Genomic DNA, 15991 nt, shown 5'->3' with positions numbered 1-15991 from the left:
TGTGCCTCAGGTACCTCATCTGGAAAATGGGGATGAAGACTGTGAGCCCCACGTGGGACAACCTGATTACCTTGTGTCTACCCCACTGCTTAGAACAGTGCACTTAATAAATACCACCATTATTATTAAGAATCTGGTACAGTGCTCTGCCCAGTGTAGGCACTCAATAAATACTATTCTTAATTCCTTCCTTGTTCACAGTCATTGGACAGATAACTTCTCTTCAGTGAGCCAATGCCAAGGGAACAGAATATAGAATCAGAATGACAGTAGAATGCATGCTTGACTGCAAGCTTCTTGAGGACAGTGATCATGCCTACCAACTCTACTGCACCCTCCCAATCACTTTGTGCAATGTTCTGCATACAGTAAATGCTCAATAAATGCCAATGGTTTACTGACAGTGGGGCTCACCATCTGAGTTTGATGGTCAAGACACAAAGAATGACTAATTATCAGGTGTTTAAAGGAGCACGTGTAACAAAAACAGCAGAGTGAATCCACTGTTAGCATGCCTGAACTGAAGGTTTAAAATCACTCAAACATCCCCCATGAGCTTCATGTGACCTTGTAAAAATTGAGAAGAGTTTACAGCAGATTAAGAGCTTTGAGTGGGTCCCAATAAGAGGGAGACTCACAGACACCTGGATTTGATGGCTGGAACAACAGTGCTTGGGTTCAAAGTTATGGAGATTATTTCCCCTGGAAAACTGACTAGCCTTTAGTAAGAGGTTCCTCCTGAACTTTAATGATTTAACCTATAATCTGGAGCTAACTCTGGACCAAACCCTGTCCTCCTCCTGACTTTCCCATCATTGTAGACAGCACCACCATCCTACCTCTCTCACAAGCCCATAACCTTGGAGTTATCCTTGACTCCTCTCTTTCAAACCCACATATTCAATCCATCACTAAATCCTGTCAGCCCCACCTTCACAACATCACTAAAATCCGCCATTTTCTCTCCATCTAAACTGCTACACATTAATACAATCACTTATCCTGTCCCTCCTGGATTACTGCATCAGCCTCATTCATATAATCATTCACTCATTTAATGGTATTTATTGAGCAATTACTGTGTGCAAGCACTGTACTAAGTGCTTGGGAAGCCTCCTTGCTGACCTCCAAGTCTTTTGCCTCTCCCCTCTAGTCCATACTTCACTCTGCTGCCTGGATCATTTTTCTACAAGAACATTCAGGACATATCACCCACTCCTCAAAAAACTTCAGTGGCTGCCCATCCACCTCTGCATCAAACAAAAACTCCTCATCATTGGCTTTAAAACACTCCATCATCTTTCCCCTTCCTACCTCACCTCGTTACTCTCCTACTACAACTCAGCCTGCACATTTCGCTCCTCTAATGCTAACCTTCTCACTGTACCTTGATCCAGTTTATCTCACCACCGACCTCTCACCCACATCCTGCCTCTGGCGTGGAACACTCTCCCTCCTCAAATGCTCCCCACCTTCAAAGCCTTATTGAAGGTACATCTCCTCCAGGAGGCCTTCCCTGACTAAGCCTTCCCCTTTCCTCTTTTCCCACTCCCTTCTGCGTCACCCTGACTTGCTTCTTCTGCTCTTTCCCCCTCCCAGCTCCACAGCACTTATGTACACATATATAATTTATTTTTTATATTAATGCCTGTCTTCCCCCCTTTAGACTATAAGCTCATTGTGGGCAGGGAATGTGCCTGTTTATTGTTGTACTCTACTCTCCCAAGCACATAGTACAGTGCTCTGCACACACTAAGCATTCAATAAATACAACTGAATGAATGAATGAGTGTAAATTCCCCCAAACCAGATGATGTTGAGTGAGATATTCATTATTTCTTTAGGAAATAACTCCCTGGATGCATAATATGGATTGATTTAATACTTATTAGGTTCTCACAGTGACATAGGAACTCAGCGAGACAGTAGGGTCCCTGGCCTCAAGTAGTGCACTTCTACGGAGGGCTGCAAGATCATTTGGGGGGCAGCGTGGCTCTATGGAAAGAGCCCAGGCTTAGGAGTCTGAGGTCATGGGTTCTAATCCTAGCTCTGCCACCTGTCAGCTGTGTCACTTTGGGCAAGTCACTTCACTTTTCAGTACCCCAGTTACCTCATCTGTAAAAAGGGATGAAGAATGTTGAGCCTTACGTGGGACAACCTGATTACCCTGTATCAACCCCAGCGCTTAGAACAGTGCTTAGCACATAGTAAGGGCTTAACAAATACCAACTTTATTATTATTATTATTTGAATTTGACAAAGGTATCATGTTAGTTTATATAGGAAGCCAAGCAGATGGAGCATTTAGTGCAGGTCACATATCAACTTTCTCTTAGATATCAAAAAATGTCAGAAATCCATAAGACCATTATTCATCTAATCCTTTTATCTTTCTTTTAGACCCAGGCACATAGATCTAATGGAAGTGAGTAGGAAGAAATGGCTGGGATTGAATTTTATCACATGATAATTATCAGGAAATTGTTTTAATAAAATACTCTGGTAAAACAGATTTTTCAAAACATGGAACATTTTATATACATTTGGATTTATTTTTGAGGCCCCTTCCCTTTAGTTCAAGACCCTAGGCCACTATGGTCCCCTAAGGTTCCTATATTAATCTTGTCCTGGTACAAACCAAAGGATTGTACAGTCTAATGTTCATCCCAGACACTGGATCTGGGGAACTTTGAATAGCTATTTGGGCGGTGGTGGGGGAATGGAAGGGGGAATTGGTATAGGCTTCTTAACAAAATCTTCTTCTTCCACATGTTTTTTTAAATCAGTTTAGTACTTATTTTCCTATTGTTGACTGTTGTCTTCTTCCTAAGCGTCTAATGGGTTCTTTCCACTTCTCCAATTAGCAAAGATACCAGGATGGTTTTCTGACCCATTTCTGGATAGGGAGGAAAGAATCCTTGTTTAGGTATTGTTTTCTAAGCTCACGAATGTCCACCAGGTTTTGGAGGGGTGATAGAACAATTCTTCCCTCATAGTACTCACCTTCCACACCTCTGGGGACAAAAGGGTGAAAAGCCTCCACACCTTCCCCTCAAAGGTGTGGTGGGGAGAGCTTAGCATTGGTAGGGAGTGAGGAAAAGATCTTGGGCCCCTTTTGCTAAGGAGTGTGTAGTTCAAGTCCTGTCCTGAGAGGCCTAAAGCCTGATCCATTGCATGTGGTAGGTTATTTCCCTCTCTCCAACATCTGGTTATAGGCATCATTGGTAGATACTTTCATTTTAAAATTAGGTTAGGTTTTCAGGGATTTCTCAAGCAGCTCAGGCCACAGTCCATATTGCCAGCTAGTTTAGGATTGATTTCCAGGAGAATGGTCTGTTAATCATTCCTAAAGCCCTTCAGGAGACATAGAGCCCATGTGAACTCTCCCTCCATATTCAGCATTTATTTTTCTCTAGTTAGGGTCCCAATTAAATCCTTTTAGTTTCTCTTGCCTGTTTGTGGGTGCAGTGCTGTTAGGTTCTCTGGAGATTATACAGTGTTATTAATGAAATCCTGGGTGAAATTTCTTGGTCCATGTCTCCCTCTGAAATTCCTAAATTCAGATTGGCTGGGATCCGTCCTGGTTTATGGGTATACAGCAATGCAGCCCCAAATTCTGTCCTGGGAGAATATATTTCTCCTCCAAATCTTAAGCTTGTAATAGCCAAAAAAAATACAGCTGACTTATTATGCATGGGCAGAGTTAGATGTGGGGGTTTAATGGGAATTCTGCAGTCTAAAAAGAAAATTAAATTCAGAAGGTTGTTCAGAATTGATTTCATGTTGTGAGAAGAAATGTTTTATCAATACTCACCTGCCACTATCCATCCTCATGTCCAAGGGGCCATCTTTTCTCAGGGAAAAACCTCTTTCAGGAGTATCGAGTTGCATAGAGGAACATCCAAGATCCAGAAGAACTCCGTCCAGACTTTCTGGCTGGACTCCAGCTGACAGTAACAAGGTCTCGGCTTGGCTAAATTGGCCTAGCAAAGCTCTCACCTGATTTCTGCAAAAGAATTACAGAAATAGAGATATATTTTTATTCAGCAAAAAATATTTCCCCTCAGCAATTAATAGACAGTATATTTACTCACCTTCTTTAGAATGCAAAAAAACCTAAAAGGTGAAGCAAAACCGAAATAATGAAAAACATTATTTTTCTTATCCTGAATGTGTCTAAATGTATGCATATACATCCAGCACATACAGTAATTGGAAATGGGGTGACTCTTTAAACAGAAGCCTCTAGATCCAGAGAAGTAAAAACAAAATTGTTCCAGTCAGGGCTAGAAAAAGCCATGATGCAATAGGCCAATTTCAAACCACAAAAAAATTAGTTCCAGAGCAGAACATCCCCAACAAATACAGGTCCTACCTTGATGTTCTGCTACAATCAGAGTTCATTGGCAATAAATCAGCACTGCTAACTACCAAATCATACATAACTTCAAGATTGCTAATGAGAGAAAAATAAAGACCAAGATCCACCTGGAAGCATACCCACAGAATAGCTTCACACATCAACAATAGGGAAAGAGAAAAATAGCATCTGATCTTATTTGTGAAACTGAACAGAAATAAGCAATGTTATTACAGGGTCAGATAAATAGTCCACCCAGGCCAGTATTCTGTCTCTGACAGAGGTGGCGGAGGCCACTTATATGCTTTGAGAAATCAGGTCCACTCCATGGGTCCCGGGCTCATGGATCCTATGCTGTCTCCCAAGTGATGACACATATGCCATTATATCACACTGTGTTCGATGATGATGATGATGATGATAATAATAATGGTGATGATACTATTGATGGGATTTCCTAAGTGATTACTATATACCAAGCACTCTTCTAAGTGCTGGAATAGATACAGCATTATCAAATTGAGCAGTCCCTAGTCCATATGGGCTTCACAGAATATGAGGAAGGGAGAACAGGTATGATGATATTGGAACTGTTTCCTGGCTTCAAGATTAATGTTCTGTGATTACTCTCCAGACTGTATGCTCCTTGTAGGCAGGGAACACGTCTACCAATTCTGTTTGCATTGTAGTCTCCCAGGCACTTAGTACAGTGTTCTATACACCATATATTATTATTATTATCACTATCATCATCATATATAGTGCGATATAATGGCATTCCACATCACTTGGGAGACGCCCCTACAGAATCCATTAGCTTGGGACTCACACAGTGGCCCTGATTTCTCTAAGCATACAAGTTGCCTCCGTCCCCTCTGTCAATAAAGACCACTGACTGAGTGACTGACTGATGAGGTGCCTCCCTCACTCATTCATTAAGTCCCTCACTCCACTCTCCCAGCCCAGCAGGAATAGTATGGATAGTGGATATAGCACAGGCCTGGGGGTCAGAAGTTCACAGGTTCTAATCCCAACTCTGCCTCTTCTCTGGGCCTCAGTTCCTTCATCTGCAAAATGGCAATTGAGACTGTGAGCCCCACAGGGGACAGGGACTGTGTCCAATGTGATTTTCTTGTATCCACCCCAGAACTTAGTATAGTGCCTGGAACATATTAAGTGCTAAACAAATATATATTTACTATTACTATTATTATTATTAATTGCACATTCCAGACATTGGTTCCATTAAAAATCGCTAATGGGCTATTATCATGTTTGGCCCAAGTATAGGTGTTTTCTCAAGATGTGGTTTAACCCATGTTGATCGTCTCACAGCTAAGGGTTTTTGGGGGTAGGCAGGATGGAAAGATAAGTAAGGAGTGATCTTCTACCTGGCTCCTCTCCTTAATAAATAATTAATAATAATTATGGTATCTGTTAAGCACTTACTATGTGCAGACACTGTTCTAAGCACTGGGGTAGATACAGGGTAGTCAGATTGTCCCAAATGGGGCTCACATTTTTTAATCCACATTTTTACAGATGAGGTAACTGAGGCACAGAGAAGTTAAGTGACTTGCCCAAGGTCACACAGCAGACAAGTGCTGGGAGTCAGGATTAGAACCCTTGACCTCTGACTCCCAAGCCCGTGCTCCTTCCAATAAGCCACGCTGCTTCTCTACAGTTCTGGAGGCTTGCTCCTCCTCTCCACTTGCCAGAGCTGAACTGGGCTTTTCTGTGTTGGATGGGCTGCGGCTTCAGCTCCCATATGTTGATCATTATGTTGGTATTTGTTAAGCGCTTACTATGTGCAGAGCACTGTTCTAAGCGCTGGGGTAGATACAGGGTAATCAGGTTGTCCCACGTGAGGCTCACAGTCTTAATCCCCATTTTCCAGATGAGGTAACTGAGACCCAGAGAAGTTAAGTGACTTGTCCACAGTCACACAGCTGATGTTGTTCCCAGGCACCTCCTGCACTCACTCCATCAGCAGCATCAGGGCAGAGCATTTGATGGAGGCAGAGCTTGGAGCCTCTTTGGTGGTTGTCCGGAGTTCCACTGGAGCCTGGAGTCCCTGGACTCTGTTTTAAGCTATATTAAGTGAGAGTTGTCTTTTTGACATCTACTTGAATGGATTTCAAAATTCTAGGATCTACAAAATCACTTTCCTGATTCCAATTATAAGAGTCTTTAGCCCCTTACTCAATCAAGAATGCAGCAGGAGTCCCATAACCCTGGTCAAATTGGCCAGATCCTACACATACAATTCAGAATCTTACATAGACTGGCTGAAATTATGGACAGCTGAGGACTACTGACTAGTAAAATGATACGATGCATGTCCATCAGCATATCCATGCCAGGAAATCTAGCCACAGTTCGTAAGTAAACAAAACCCTTAGAAAATATCCTGGAGCTAACTAAGCTTTAACCAAGAAAACCATATTTCATCTATTAAGGAAAAGTATTTATCTATTAAGTGTTTTCAGTATTCCAATGGGATAAATATTAACCCTAGCAAAAATCATCTTGCTCATGATCCATCTGGAGCTGGCTTGGAGACTGGTGGCAAATCCCCTATCTAAATGGTCTGTTAAGCATATTGTCTGAAAGAAATCTACCCATAAAGAGAGATGAAAATGAAACTGAATCAATTATTCACCATCCCAAATCCATTCGGGGACCATCACTTTCGCTGAGATTACATATTGTGACTTTCTCTGAGAAAATGAAAGCTGCACTGCATATATATGTATAGCACATTTAGATAAAACCCTTCATTTTCAAAGTTGATGATCTAATGATAAGATTCCAACCATGCATGCAAATGTGACTGAAAAGACTGATGAACGATTAAGAAAGCTTGCCACACTACAACTTAGAGGTTCATCAGGGATGGTTCTTTGGTGAGGAAGGATGCTTTTGTCTGAATTTTTTTTCTAACTACACCATTAATAAGGCAAAACAAACTATTCATCATTCCTCTTAAACCTACTCTTCCTCCTAACTTTCCCATCTCAATTGATAATTCCCTTTCCAACAGCCCACACCTTTGATGTCATCCTCAAATCCTTTCTGTCTTGAAACATTCACATTCAAGGTACTGCCAAATCACCTTGGTTCTTTGTACACAACAACTTCCAGCTCCTTCTCTTTCTCTCCATGTAAAGAGCTACCATCACAATATAAACTTCAGTCGTATCACAGTTGTTTTTATCAGCTTCCTCATGGATCTCCCTACCTACAGCCTCTTCACTCTTCCCGTCAACGCTACCTGTTGCTTCTTGAAGAGTCACTCGGCCCATATTTTTCCTCCCCTCAAAATCCTCTTCAGGGTTACTGTATCCTGCCTCATCAAATAAAAATCCTTATAAGGCTCTCCATCAATTTTCCCACCTTACCTTTCTGTTTGTTACAGTTTGCTATTCCTCAATTCATTCTCTTCATACCATTCAAACTAACCTAATCTCACTTGACTCTTTACCTTCCATTTCCCCACTCACGCTATTCCTCTGACATGGAACTCCCTCCCTTTCTAAGTCCGACAAAGCAGAGCCCTCCCCAAATTCAAAGAGCTCCTGACATCCCTCCTCCTCCACCAAGCTGTCCCCAGTTAATTTCCAACCCCCTTGGACACATCAATCCATCAGCCATCATCATCAGAGGTATTTACTGAATGCTTCCTGGGTGCAGAGCACTATACTAAGCACTTGGGGGAATGAAATACAACAGAGTTAATACAATACAACAGAGCTGAGTGAGCTCCATTTGCCAAATACACAAGTAGATCAAAACACCACTGAGACCAATCAAAAATGTAAAGCCAAATCTCTGTAATCCTGTATGTCATATTGGTCTTTACAGGTCAGAATAAATGTGGTCTGGAACGGACCAAAAATAGTTTTGCCATGATGAGAACACATGTAAGCAATAGAAAAGTGAATTAGGATATCAACATCAGCCTTGATGTAACTAATAGAGGAAATAGGATATAGTAGATCAGTTTTCCTGTGGGACAAGAGTTGAGTTTTTTTAAAAATCCTGTGTTAAGAAAAACTCTCCTGTATAACTAAACTATTCCAATGCCGGGTGCATGCATACAAGCCATTCCTTCTGATTCCACACTACACTGTAAGCAAACAGGCATGGGGTATTGGAAGAATGTTCCCCAATTCTCTAATGATATTCCCTAATTCCTTATCCAAAACAAATGGGAAGCAAGCATTACACCAACAGACTTTGCATTGCACTGCAGCAAGTTTGAAACAACCTAGATCATGAATGAATTAAAAGGTAGGATAATCATGGGAGCTTTGCAATTGAAGAGACACCTTACAGACTGACTAGAAGAAAAGGAAGACCAATGAAAAATCTCCTGGGTCATCATGAGTTTAACAAAACTCCGAAGGCACTCTGTATCCTTCTCTAGGACCCACTAGACAAGGCTGAACTTCAGGGTTACATCTTGCCCAAGTATGAACGTCAAAGAATGGAACCAACAACCTGAATTAAAGGAGCCTCACTATAATGTATATGTGAACCCAGGAAACTCACAGCCTACTCAGGCCATAGATAAGACAGCTCTGTAGCTACTTAACCAAAAGCAGAGTCAGACAGGGCACTGCCCTGCTCGGAGACCCATCCTGAAGATAATCCACGAAATCAAGGTAAAACAACTGAAGGACTCCAACAGAGCCTCTTCACATGTTTGTTGAACTCAAATGTTTTGAATGATATTAATTAGCGATGAAGAGAAATTGCACCTCATTGCACACAAAAACCTAGCTTATAAATTTTTGAGTATTCCAAAGTTGAGGATATTTGGAAGTCCAAAAGTACATGAACTCCCTCTAAGTATCATAATATAACACTAAGATAAAGAGGTCAACACAATGGGAAATGACATTATTATTTTAGGCCTGGAAGTATTTTTATCCATTAAATGTTCCTCTGAATATGTGCATTATTTTAAGCTACAGTGCAAAAAATCAATACAGTATTTGTCACTTTGACATTTCTATCTTTCCATGACGAAAACAGAGATCAAGAAAATACCAAAATAACCCCTAGAGCCTGAGGGTCAGTGAAGGGTTGTCCCCTACAGACTCCTCATTGGTGTCTTTCCATTTTTCTCCCAAAGTGCCTAGCATGGAAGATTTAATGCCACTTTTTAATGGCACTAAACCTTTTGGGAAGGTTTAGGGGATTGATTGAGGTTTACATAGACATGAAAATAAACAATTCTATTGCCAAAGAAAGTGGCCCCAAAAAGCGAGGGAGGTGTATGGTGGAGGTGATTCACCCTGTGTTAATGAAATAACTAGAAAGAGTGGGAAAAAAGCAAGGACTTTCTGTATTCTGCTGAAAAAGTGTGACTTTCTTATCTCCCCTAAACCACTTCACTTTAAAGTCAACACTGATGGGTAGTAACTATTCCTGGAAGGATTTTTTTAAATCACACTCAATCTCTTACAAGTATAATAATGGTATATTTACTGCAGCCTCAAATTATACTTTAATGAGAGAATAACCAAATAACCTTAAAGGAAACTGACTCTCTAAATACAAGAGCTACATTAGCCAGAAAACATATATCTCTTTAAGTATTGTAATAAATAGTGCCATGGGCACTTGTCATGCCACTACACCAAGATCTCCGGGAAAGAATAAGACAACAAGCTTAGTAACAGAAACAAAATTAAAAGCAGAAAGTCATCCAACACCTTACCTTGGTCTTTAATTAAAAAAACATAGTGGCCACAATTATGAAATATATCAGTGAATATGGAGATAAGGTATGGCTGCAAGATACCCAGGTAAGGAAAAGCAAGTGGAAATCAGCACAGGTCATTCAAGAGATATACAAACAACTAGCATACCATGATCATAATGATCAGGAAAGCTGAAACAAAAAAGGGGACACAGCTTATGAATGTATAAAAGGAAATGAACAATCTTCAATTTGATCAGACAAAAGTGGTGTCTGAAAGAAAATGATGGTCCCTGAGGAAGGGAAAGCAGAAAATAGAGGTTCCTGCCTTTATAAAATATTATACAACAATCTGATGAACAAAAAAGTGATGAGTGGGTTGAAAGGTATTGTTCAATTAGGAAGAAAGTGGTTGTAGAGAACTTTAAAAATCTCAGTGTATTTAGATAAGCAATTTCTAAAGGTAAGGCGTTTTAATTTTTATCATCAGCAGCAGCAGCAGTATTTACTGAGAACCTATTGCGTTCAAAGCACTATACTTGGGAAATAAACTGATCAATCAATCAATCAATGATATTTATTTAGCACTTACTATTCTCAGAGCATTGTTCCAAATGCTTGGGAGAGTACAATACAACAAAATTAGCAGATATGTGATCAATTAATTAATATCATTTATAGAATGCCTACTTTGTGCAGAGCACTGTGCTAAGTCCTAAGCACAGTACCTGCCCTCAAGGGCATCTAGAGGGGGAGATAGACAATTATAGTTAGAGGAAATGATGGAGAATTTAAATACGCATGTAAGTTAAGTGCTGCAGGGGTGTAACTCAAATGCTAAGCTGGCCCAGAAGGGTTGAAGTGACAGTTGAGAAGTAAAACATAGGTTGATTAGAGATTACTGGAGGAAGGCCTCCTGGAGGAGGTGGGATCTCTGAAGGGCTTAACAATGGGAGAACTGTGATTTGTGGGGGAAACACAGAAAAAGCCCAAGAGGTGATTGATCTCTGCCCTTGAGGGGCTTACCCTCTAAAGGGGATAAACAAGGAAATCTACACTGATGAATACATAGTAGTTAAGAGAGTATGAGAACAACATAATTAATTGAAACAAGTCAATCTCTCACCCATATCCAGCCTCTGGACTGGAACGCCCTCTCTCTCCATATCCAACAGACAATTCTCCTAAAGCCTTATTGAAGGCATATCTCCCCTAAGAGGTCTCCCTTCAGCCCTCATTTTCCTTTACCCCACTTCCTTCGGCATCACCCTGATTTGCTCCCTTTATTCACACCCCCACCCTCAGCCCCACAGCACTTATGTACAAATTTGTAATTTATTTATTTATATTGTTTGTTTTCCCTTCTACTCTGTAAGCTTGTTGTGGGCAGGGAATGTGTCTGCTATATTGTTATATTGTACTCTCCCAAGTGCTTAGTGTGAACACATTAAGCACTCAATAAATATGATTGATTGATAAATTAATAACCAATCTAAGATAAGAACACCTGAGTGTTGATAGGGCTGAGGGGATGGCATGAAGAGGAACCCTGGCGGATTAATCAGAAAGTGTATTAATGCCAATTTTAAAATTTTACATTGATCAGGAAAGGTGGTCCTTTTCTTTCATTCTTTCATTGATGTGTTTTTCTAGTTGCTTTTTAATCTTAGAAACAAAATAATCACACAAACCTTGCAAACTTCATCAGAACCTGGAAAAGTGGTGTGGTCTAGTGGAAATATAGTAAGTTTGGGAGTAAGAAGATTTGTATCCTAGTTTCAGCTCCACCACTGACCTGCTGTGTGGACAAATCACAACTTCTCTTACACTGTTTTCTTATTTCTAAAATGGGGGTGAAATATCTGTTCTCCTTGCTATTTAGCCTGTAAGACCCATGTGAGACAGAGACTGCATCTGACCTGATTATCTTGTATCCATCCAAGCCCTTAGTACACTGCTCTGCACATAATAAGTGCTCAACAAATACCACAGTTGTTATTATAGTTCTGCCCATTAGGAAACACTCAATGAAAAACATGGTATTTGTTAAGCTCTTACTATGTTCCAGGCACTGTACTAAGCGCTGGGGTAGATACAGGCTGATCAGGTGGGACACAGTCCCTCTCCCTCATGGGGCTTACTGTCTTACTTCCCTCTTCACAGATGAGGTAACTGAGGCTCAGAGAAGACAAGAGATTCGTCCAAGATCACACAGAAGACAGAGCTGGGATTAGATTGCAGGTCCCTCTGACTCCTAGGCCCATGATCCATGCTGCTTCTCATTGATTGACTTGTTGATAGTAAGCACTTAATAAGTACTAAAACTGTTATTATTGTTGTTGTTGTAATTATTGTTCTCCCCAGGGAAAATATCCCTGGGTGGGAGCCTCAACCGCCACAGGAGGAGGAAACAAATGAAACAGGAGATAGCATATGAGCTTTAAGGTGTGGCTTAAGGCTTTCCATCCCAAATTGGACACTGTTGTCCAAACCTGCTCCTGACAGAGTCAGAGGGCGAGTGAGTAACCCCAAAATGTGGATTAGGCATTCAAATGAAAAGAGGGTGGCACACATATCAGAAGGCAAGAAGATCTCTCTATTAATTTGATGTCTCTTCTCAATGCTCCACGAGCCTTTCTCTCTGTCAGAGCAGTAGGGAGAACAAGGATATGTCTGGGAGGAGTAAGAAGAGTATGGAAGTTGAATAGAAGAGTGAAAAAGTCCAAAGTATCAGCTGGAGATAGAAAGAGACAAGGAATAGAGAATTAGGGACTGTTAGGGAAGACATGGAGGGAGAGTGAGGCAGAGAGGAAAAGCCAAAAATACCACCTTGACTCTGTACTCTGGCTCCATCACTTCCTCAATCAATGATATGCATCAATAATTGTGGCTCATCTATTCATTCACTCATTCAATCATATTAATTAAGCGCTTACTGTGTGCAGAACACTGTACTAAGCACTTGGGAAAGTACAATACAACAATAAATAGTGACATTCCCTGCCCACATCTAGCTCACAGACTAGAGGTGGGGAGACAGATATCAATACAAATAAATAAAATTATAGATATATATTTAAGTGCTGTGGGGCGGGGGGGGGGGGGGGCAAAGAGAAATGGGAGCAAGTCAGGGTGACGCAGAAGTCAGTGGGAGATAACGAAAAGTAGGACTTAGTCTGGGAAGGCCTCTTGGAGGAGATGTGTCTTCGATAAGGTTTTGAAGGGCTATTTAAGTACTTACTGTCTGCCAAACACTCAACTAAGTGTTGGGGTAGATATAAGATAATCAAAGCTCTACCTGAGGCTCACAGTCTCAGTAGGAGGGAGCACAGGTATTCAATCCCCATTTTGTAGATGAGGAAACTGAGGCACAGGGAAGTTAAGTGACTTGCCCAAGGTCACACAGCACTTATGTGGCAGAGCCTGAATTAGAATCTAGGTGCTCTAACTCCCAGGCCTGTGATCTTTATTGAGCATCTCCTCTGTAGAGAGCACCATTCTAAGTGCTTAGGAGAGAACAAATGAATAGAAGACACAGTCTCTGCCTTCATGGATATTTCAATACAATGGGAGACACTGACCAGCGTAAATTATTTATAAATAGTGGAGGATGAAGACGAACAAGAATATAACTGATAGTAGCAAGATAGATAAAATCAATTAATCAATTTATTATTTATTTATATTTATTGAGCTCCTATTGTGTGTAGAGAACTGTACTAGGTGTTTGGGAGAATACAACAGTTTTATTAAAAACCTAATTCTAAGGATAGCTGTTGGGTTGACACAACCTGCGGTATTTGGAATTAATCAGGGAAGGCTTTCTGAAGGAGGCATGCTTTAAAGAGGGTCTTGAAGATGGTGAAATCTATGATCTGGCAGATAATAATGTTAATAATGTTGGTATTTGTTAAGTGCTTACTATGTGCAGAGCATTGTTCTAAGCGCTGGGGTAGACACAAGGGAATCAGGTTGTCCCACGTGGGGCAGATTTGAAGACGGCTGGTAGGGAGATATAGAGAGGGTGAATAGTGTGTACATGGGAATGTAGGAAGATGAGTAAAGATTGAGGAACAGTTATAAGGTGAGCTGGGAAATAGCAGGTGAAGAGCGTTGACATACACATTGGGAAGCAGTGGTGGCTCAGTGGAAAGAGCCTGGGCTTCGGAGTCAGGGGTCATGGGTTCAACTCCCAGCTCTGCCACTTGTCAGCTGTGTGATCTTGGGCAAGTTACTTAACTTCTCTGTGGCTCAGTTACCTCATCTGGAAAATGGGGATGATGACTGTGAGCCTCACGTGGGACAACCTGATTACCCTGTATCTACCCCAGCACTTAGAACAGTGCTCTGCACATAGTAAGTGCTTAACAAATACCAACATTATATACATTGGAAAGAGCTAGTATAATGCCTGGAATGGTGAAGACCTCCTTTTCCTCTAGGTGCTCTAGCAAGGTGGTCACTGTCTTACAAAACAAGTGAGTCTGATAGACTGTATCTAAACCCTCACCTCCATATTTTTTCCCAGCACTTGGTACAGCTCTCTGCACACAATAATTGCTGAATAAATACCTTTACTAGTGCTCTGCACATGTTAAGCAAGTGCTCAATGAATGTAATTGACTGATTGAGGCGGGTCAGGGAGGAAGTCAGTGAGGGGAATGAAGGGTAAGGGAGATATAGGAAAGTGAGGGGGCTGGAGGAGAGAGAAAGAGAGGAGGTTAGATGAATGGGGAGGAAGAGGGTAGGTCCCGGAGGGTAGGTAGGATGGATTCTCTGACAATTCAGGATGGGCGGCAGGAGCGCCCATCTTTTTGGGCAAGGAATGTGTCTGTTTATTGTTGTATTGTACTCTCCCAAGTGCTTAGTACAGTGTTTTGCACACAATAAACGCTCAAAAAACACGACAGACTGACTCTCCATTAACACTTCACCCGGCAATGCATCCTTTGGGACTTGCAGACCCACTAGAGCTCTCAGGACAGTCACCACCACCTCAGGCCACAGGCTTCTGCTGCCTATGGTGGGCTTTGGCTTCTTAGGAAGATGCAGGGACTCAGGAAATGGAAGGTGGCAGGTGAAAGGAAGTTTGGCATGAAGGACCCAGTTGCTAGAATGTGCAGAAAATGCAATTGCTCAGAATGTCATTCTAAGCTGAATTTTGTTCAGTGCTAAAAATACCCAAAGAACCTTGCCTTGGTTTCAGAATGATAGGGTGAGTAGAATTCTGCTAGTGGCCAATTTTAAATAAATCAATAAATGAAAATCAAAGAAAAACCTATTGTTTTATTGAACACAAGGGTTTCAGATTTCTTTTCTCAATTGTCCTGCAAATAATTTTAAAATAAAAAAACAATAAATTGAATCTTCAGTTTTTGCATCAATGCCCTTTTAAAATGTATAGGACACAGGGAGATTCAGTAGCTCTGACTAATACTTTAGCTCTTTTCACGTATGAATTATACAAATTCATCATGTAGAGGCTGAAATTAGTATACTGCTTCAAGAGTTGTGATTTTTAAAATTTAAAATGATGTACAGAAGCTGAACACTCTCTGCAAGTTGATTTATATTTATTACTTAGAAAGTAACTGAAAACAGATATCATGTTCTTGCTATAGCTACCTACTGGTTCAAATTGTTTTCATGATTGACTCATCCTCCAATTTAATTTACATTTGGTTATGTCTTCCTTAATCATCTAATAATACCAAGTACAGTGGGAATTCCATTTTCTCATTTTTGAGTATTCAACTAGAAATCAAGGATAATTGTTAGATAGCAACACTTTGAACATTTTTCTTCACCCGTCACATATTTTGATATTTAAGAGGTTCCATTCATGCTGAGATCGGACCCGGAATTACGGGTAATCATTACGTTTTGAGAGGTCTGATGTGACTTGAGAGACTTTTAACCAT

The 15991-nt window shown here is 40.9% G+C and overlaps 1 protein-coding gene across 4 annotated transcripts in view; it reads right to left on the bottom strand.

Moving 5' to 3' along the window:
- Window positions 1-15991, bottom strand: part of METTL15 (methyltransferase like 15) — a 164235-nt gene that overhangs the window by 20670 nt on the left and 127574 nt on the right. For all 4 annotated transcript variants that reach the window (XM_029060553.1, XM_039911459.1, XM_007658427.3 and 1 more), the window contains one exon: window positions 3815-4006. In XM_029060553.1, the coding sequence (XP_028916386.1) occupies window positions 3815-4006 (192 nt within the window). The remainder of the gene's footprint in view (window positions 1-3814; window positions 4007-15991) is intronic.

This window comes from Ornithorhynchus anatinus, chromosome 3 (assembly GCF_004115215.2).
Source record: "Ornithorhynchus anatinus isolate Pmale09 chromosome 3, mOrnAna1.pri.v4, whole genome shotgun sequence".
In the NCBI taxonomy this organism is placed as follows: Eukaryota; Metazoa; Chordata; class Mammalia; order Monotremata; family Ornithorhynchidae; genus Ornithorhynchus; species Ornithorhynchus anatinus.
Note: the sequence above shows the minus strand (reverse complement) of the source record. Positions and strands in the feature narration are given on the sequence as shown.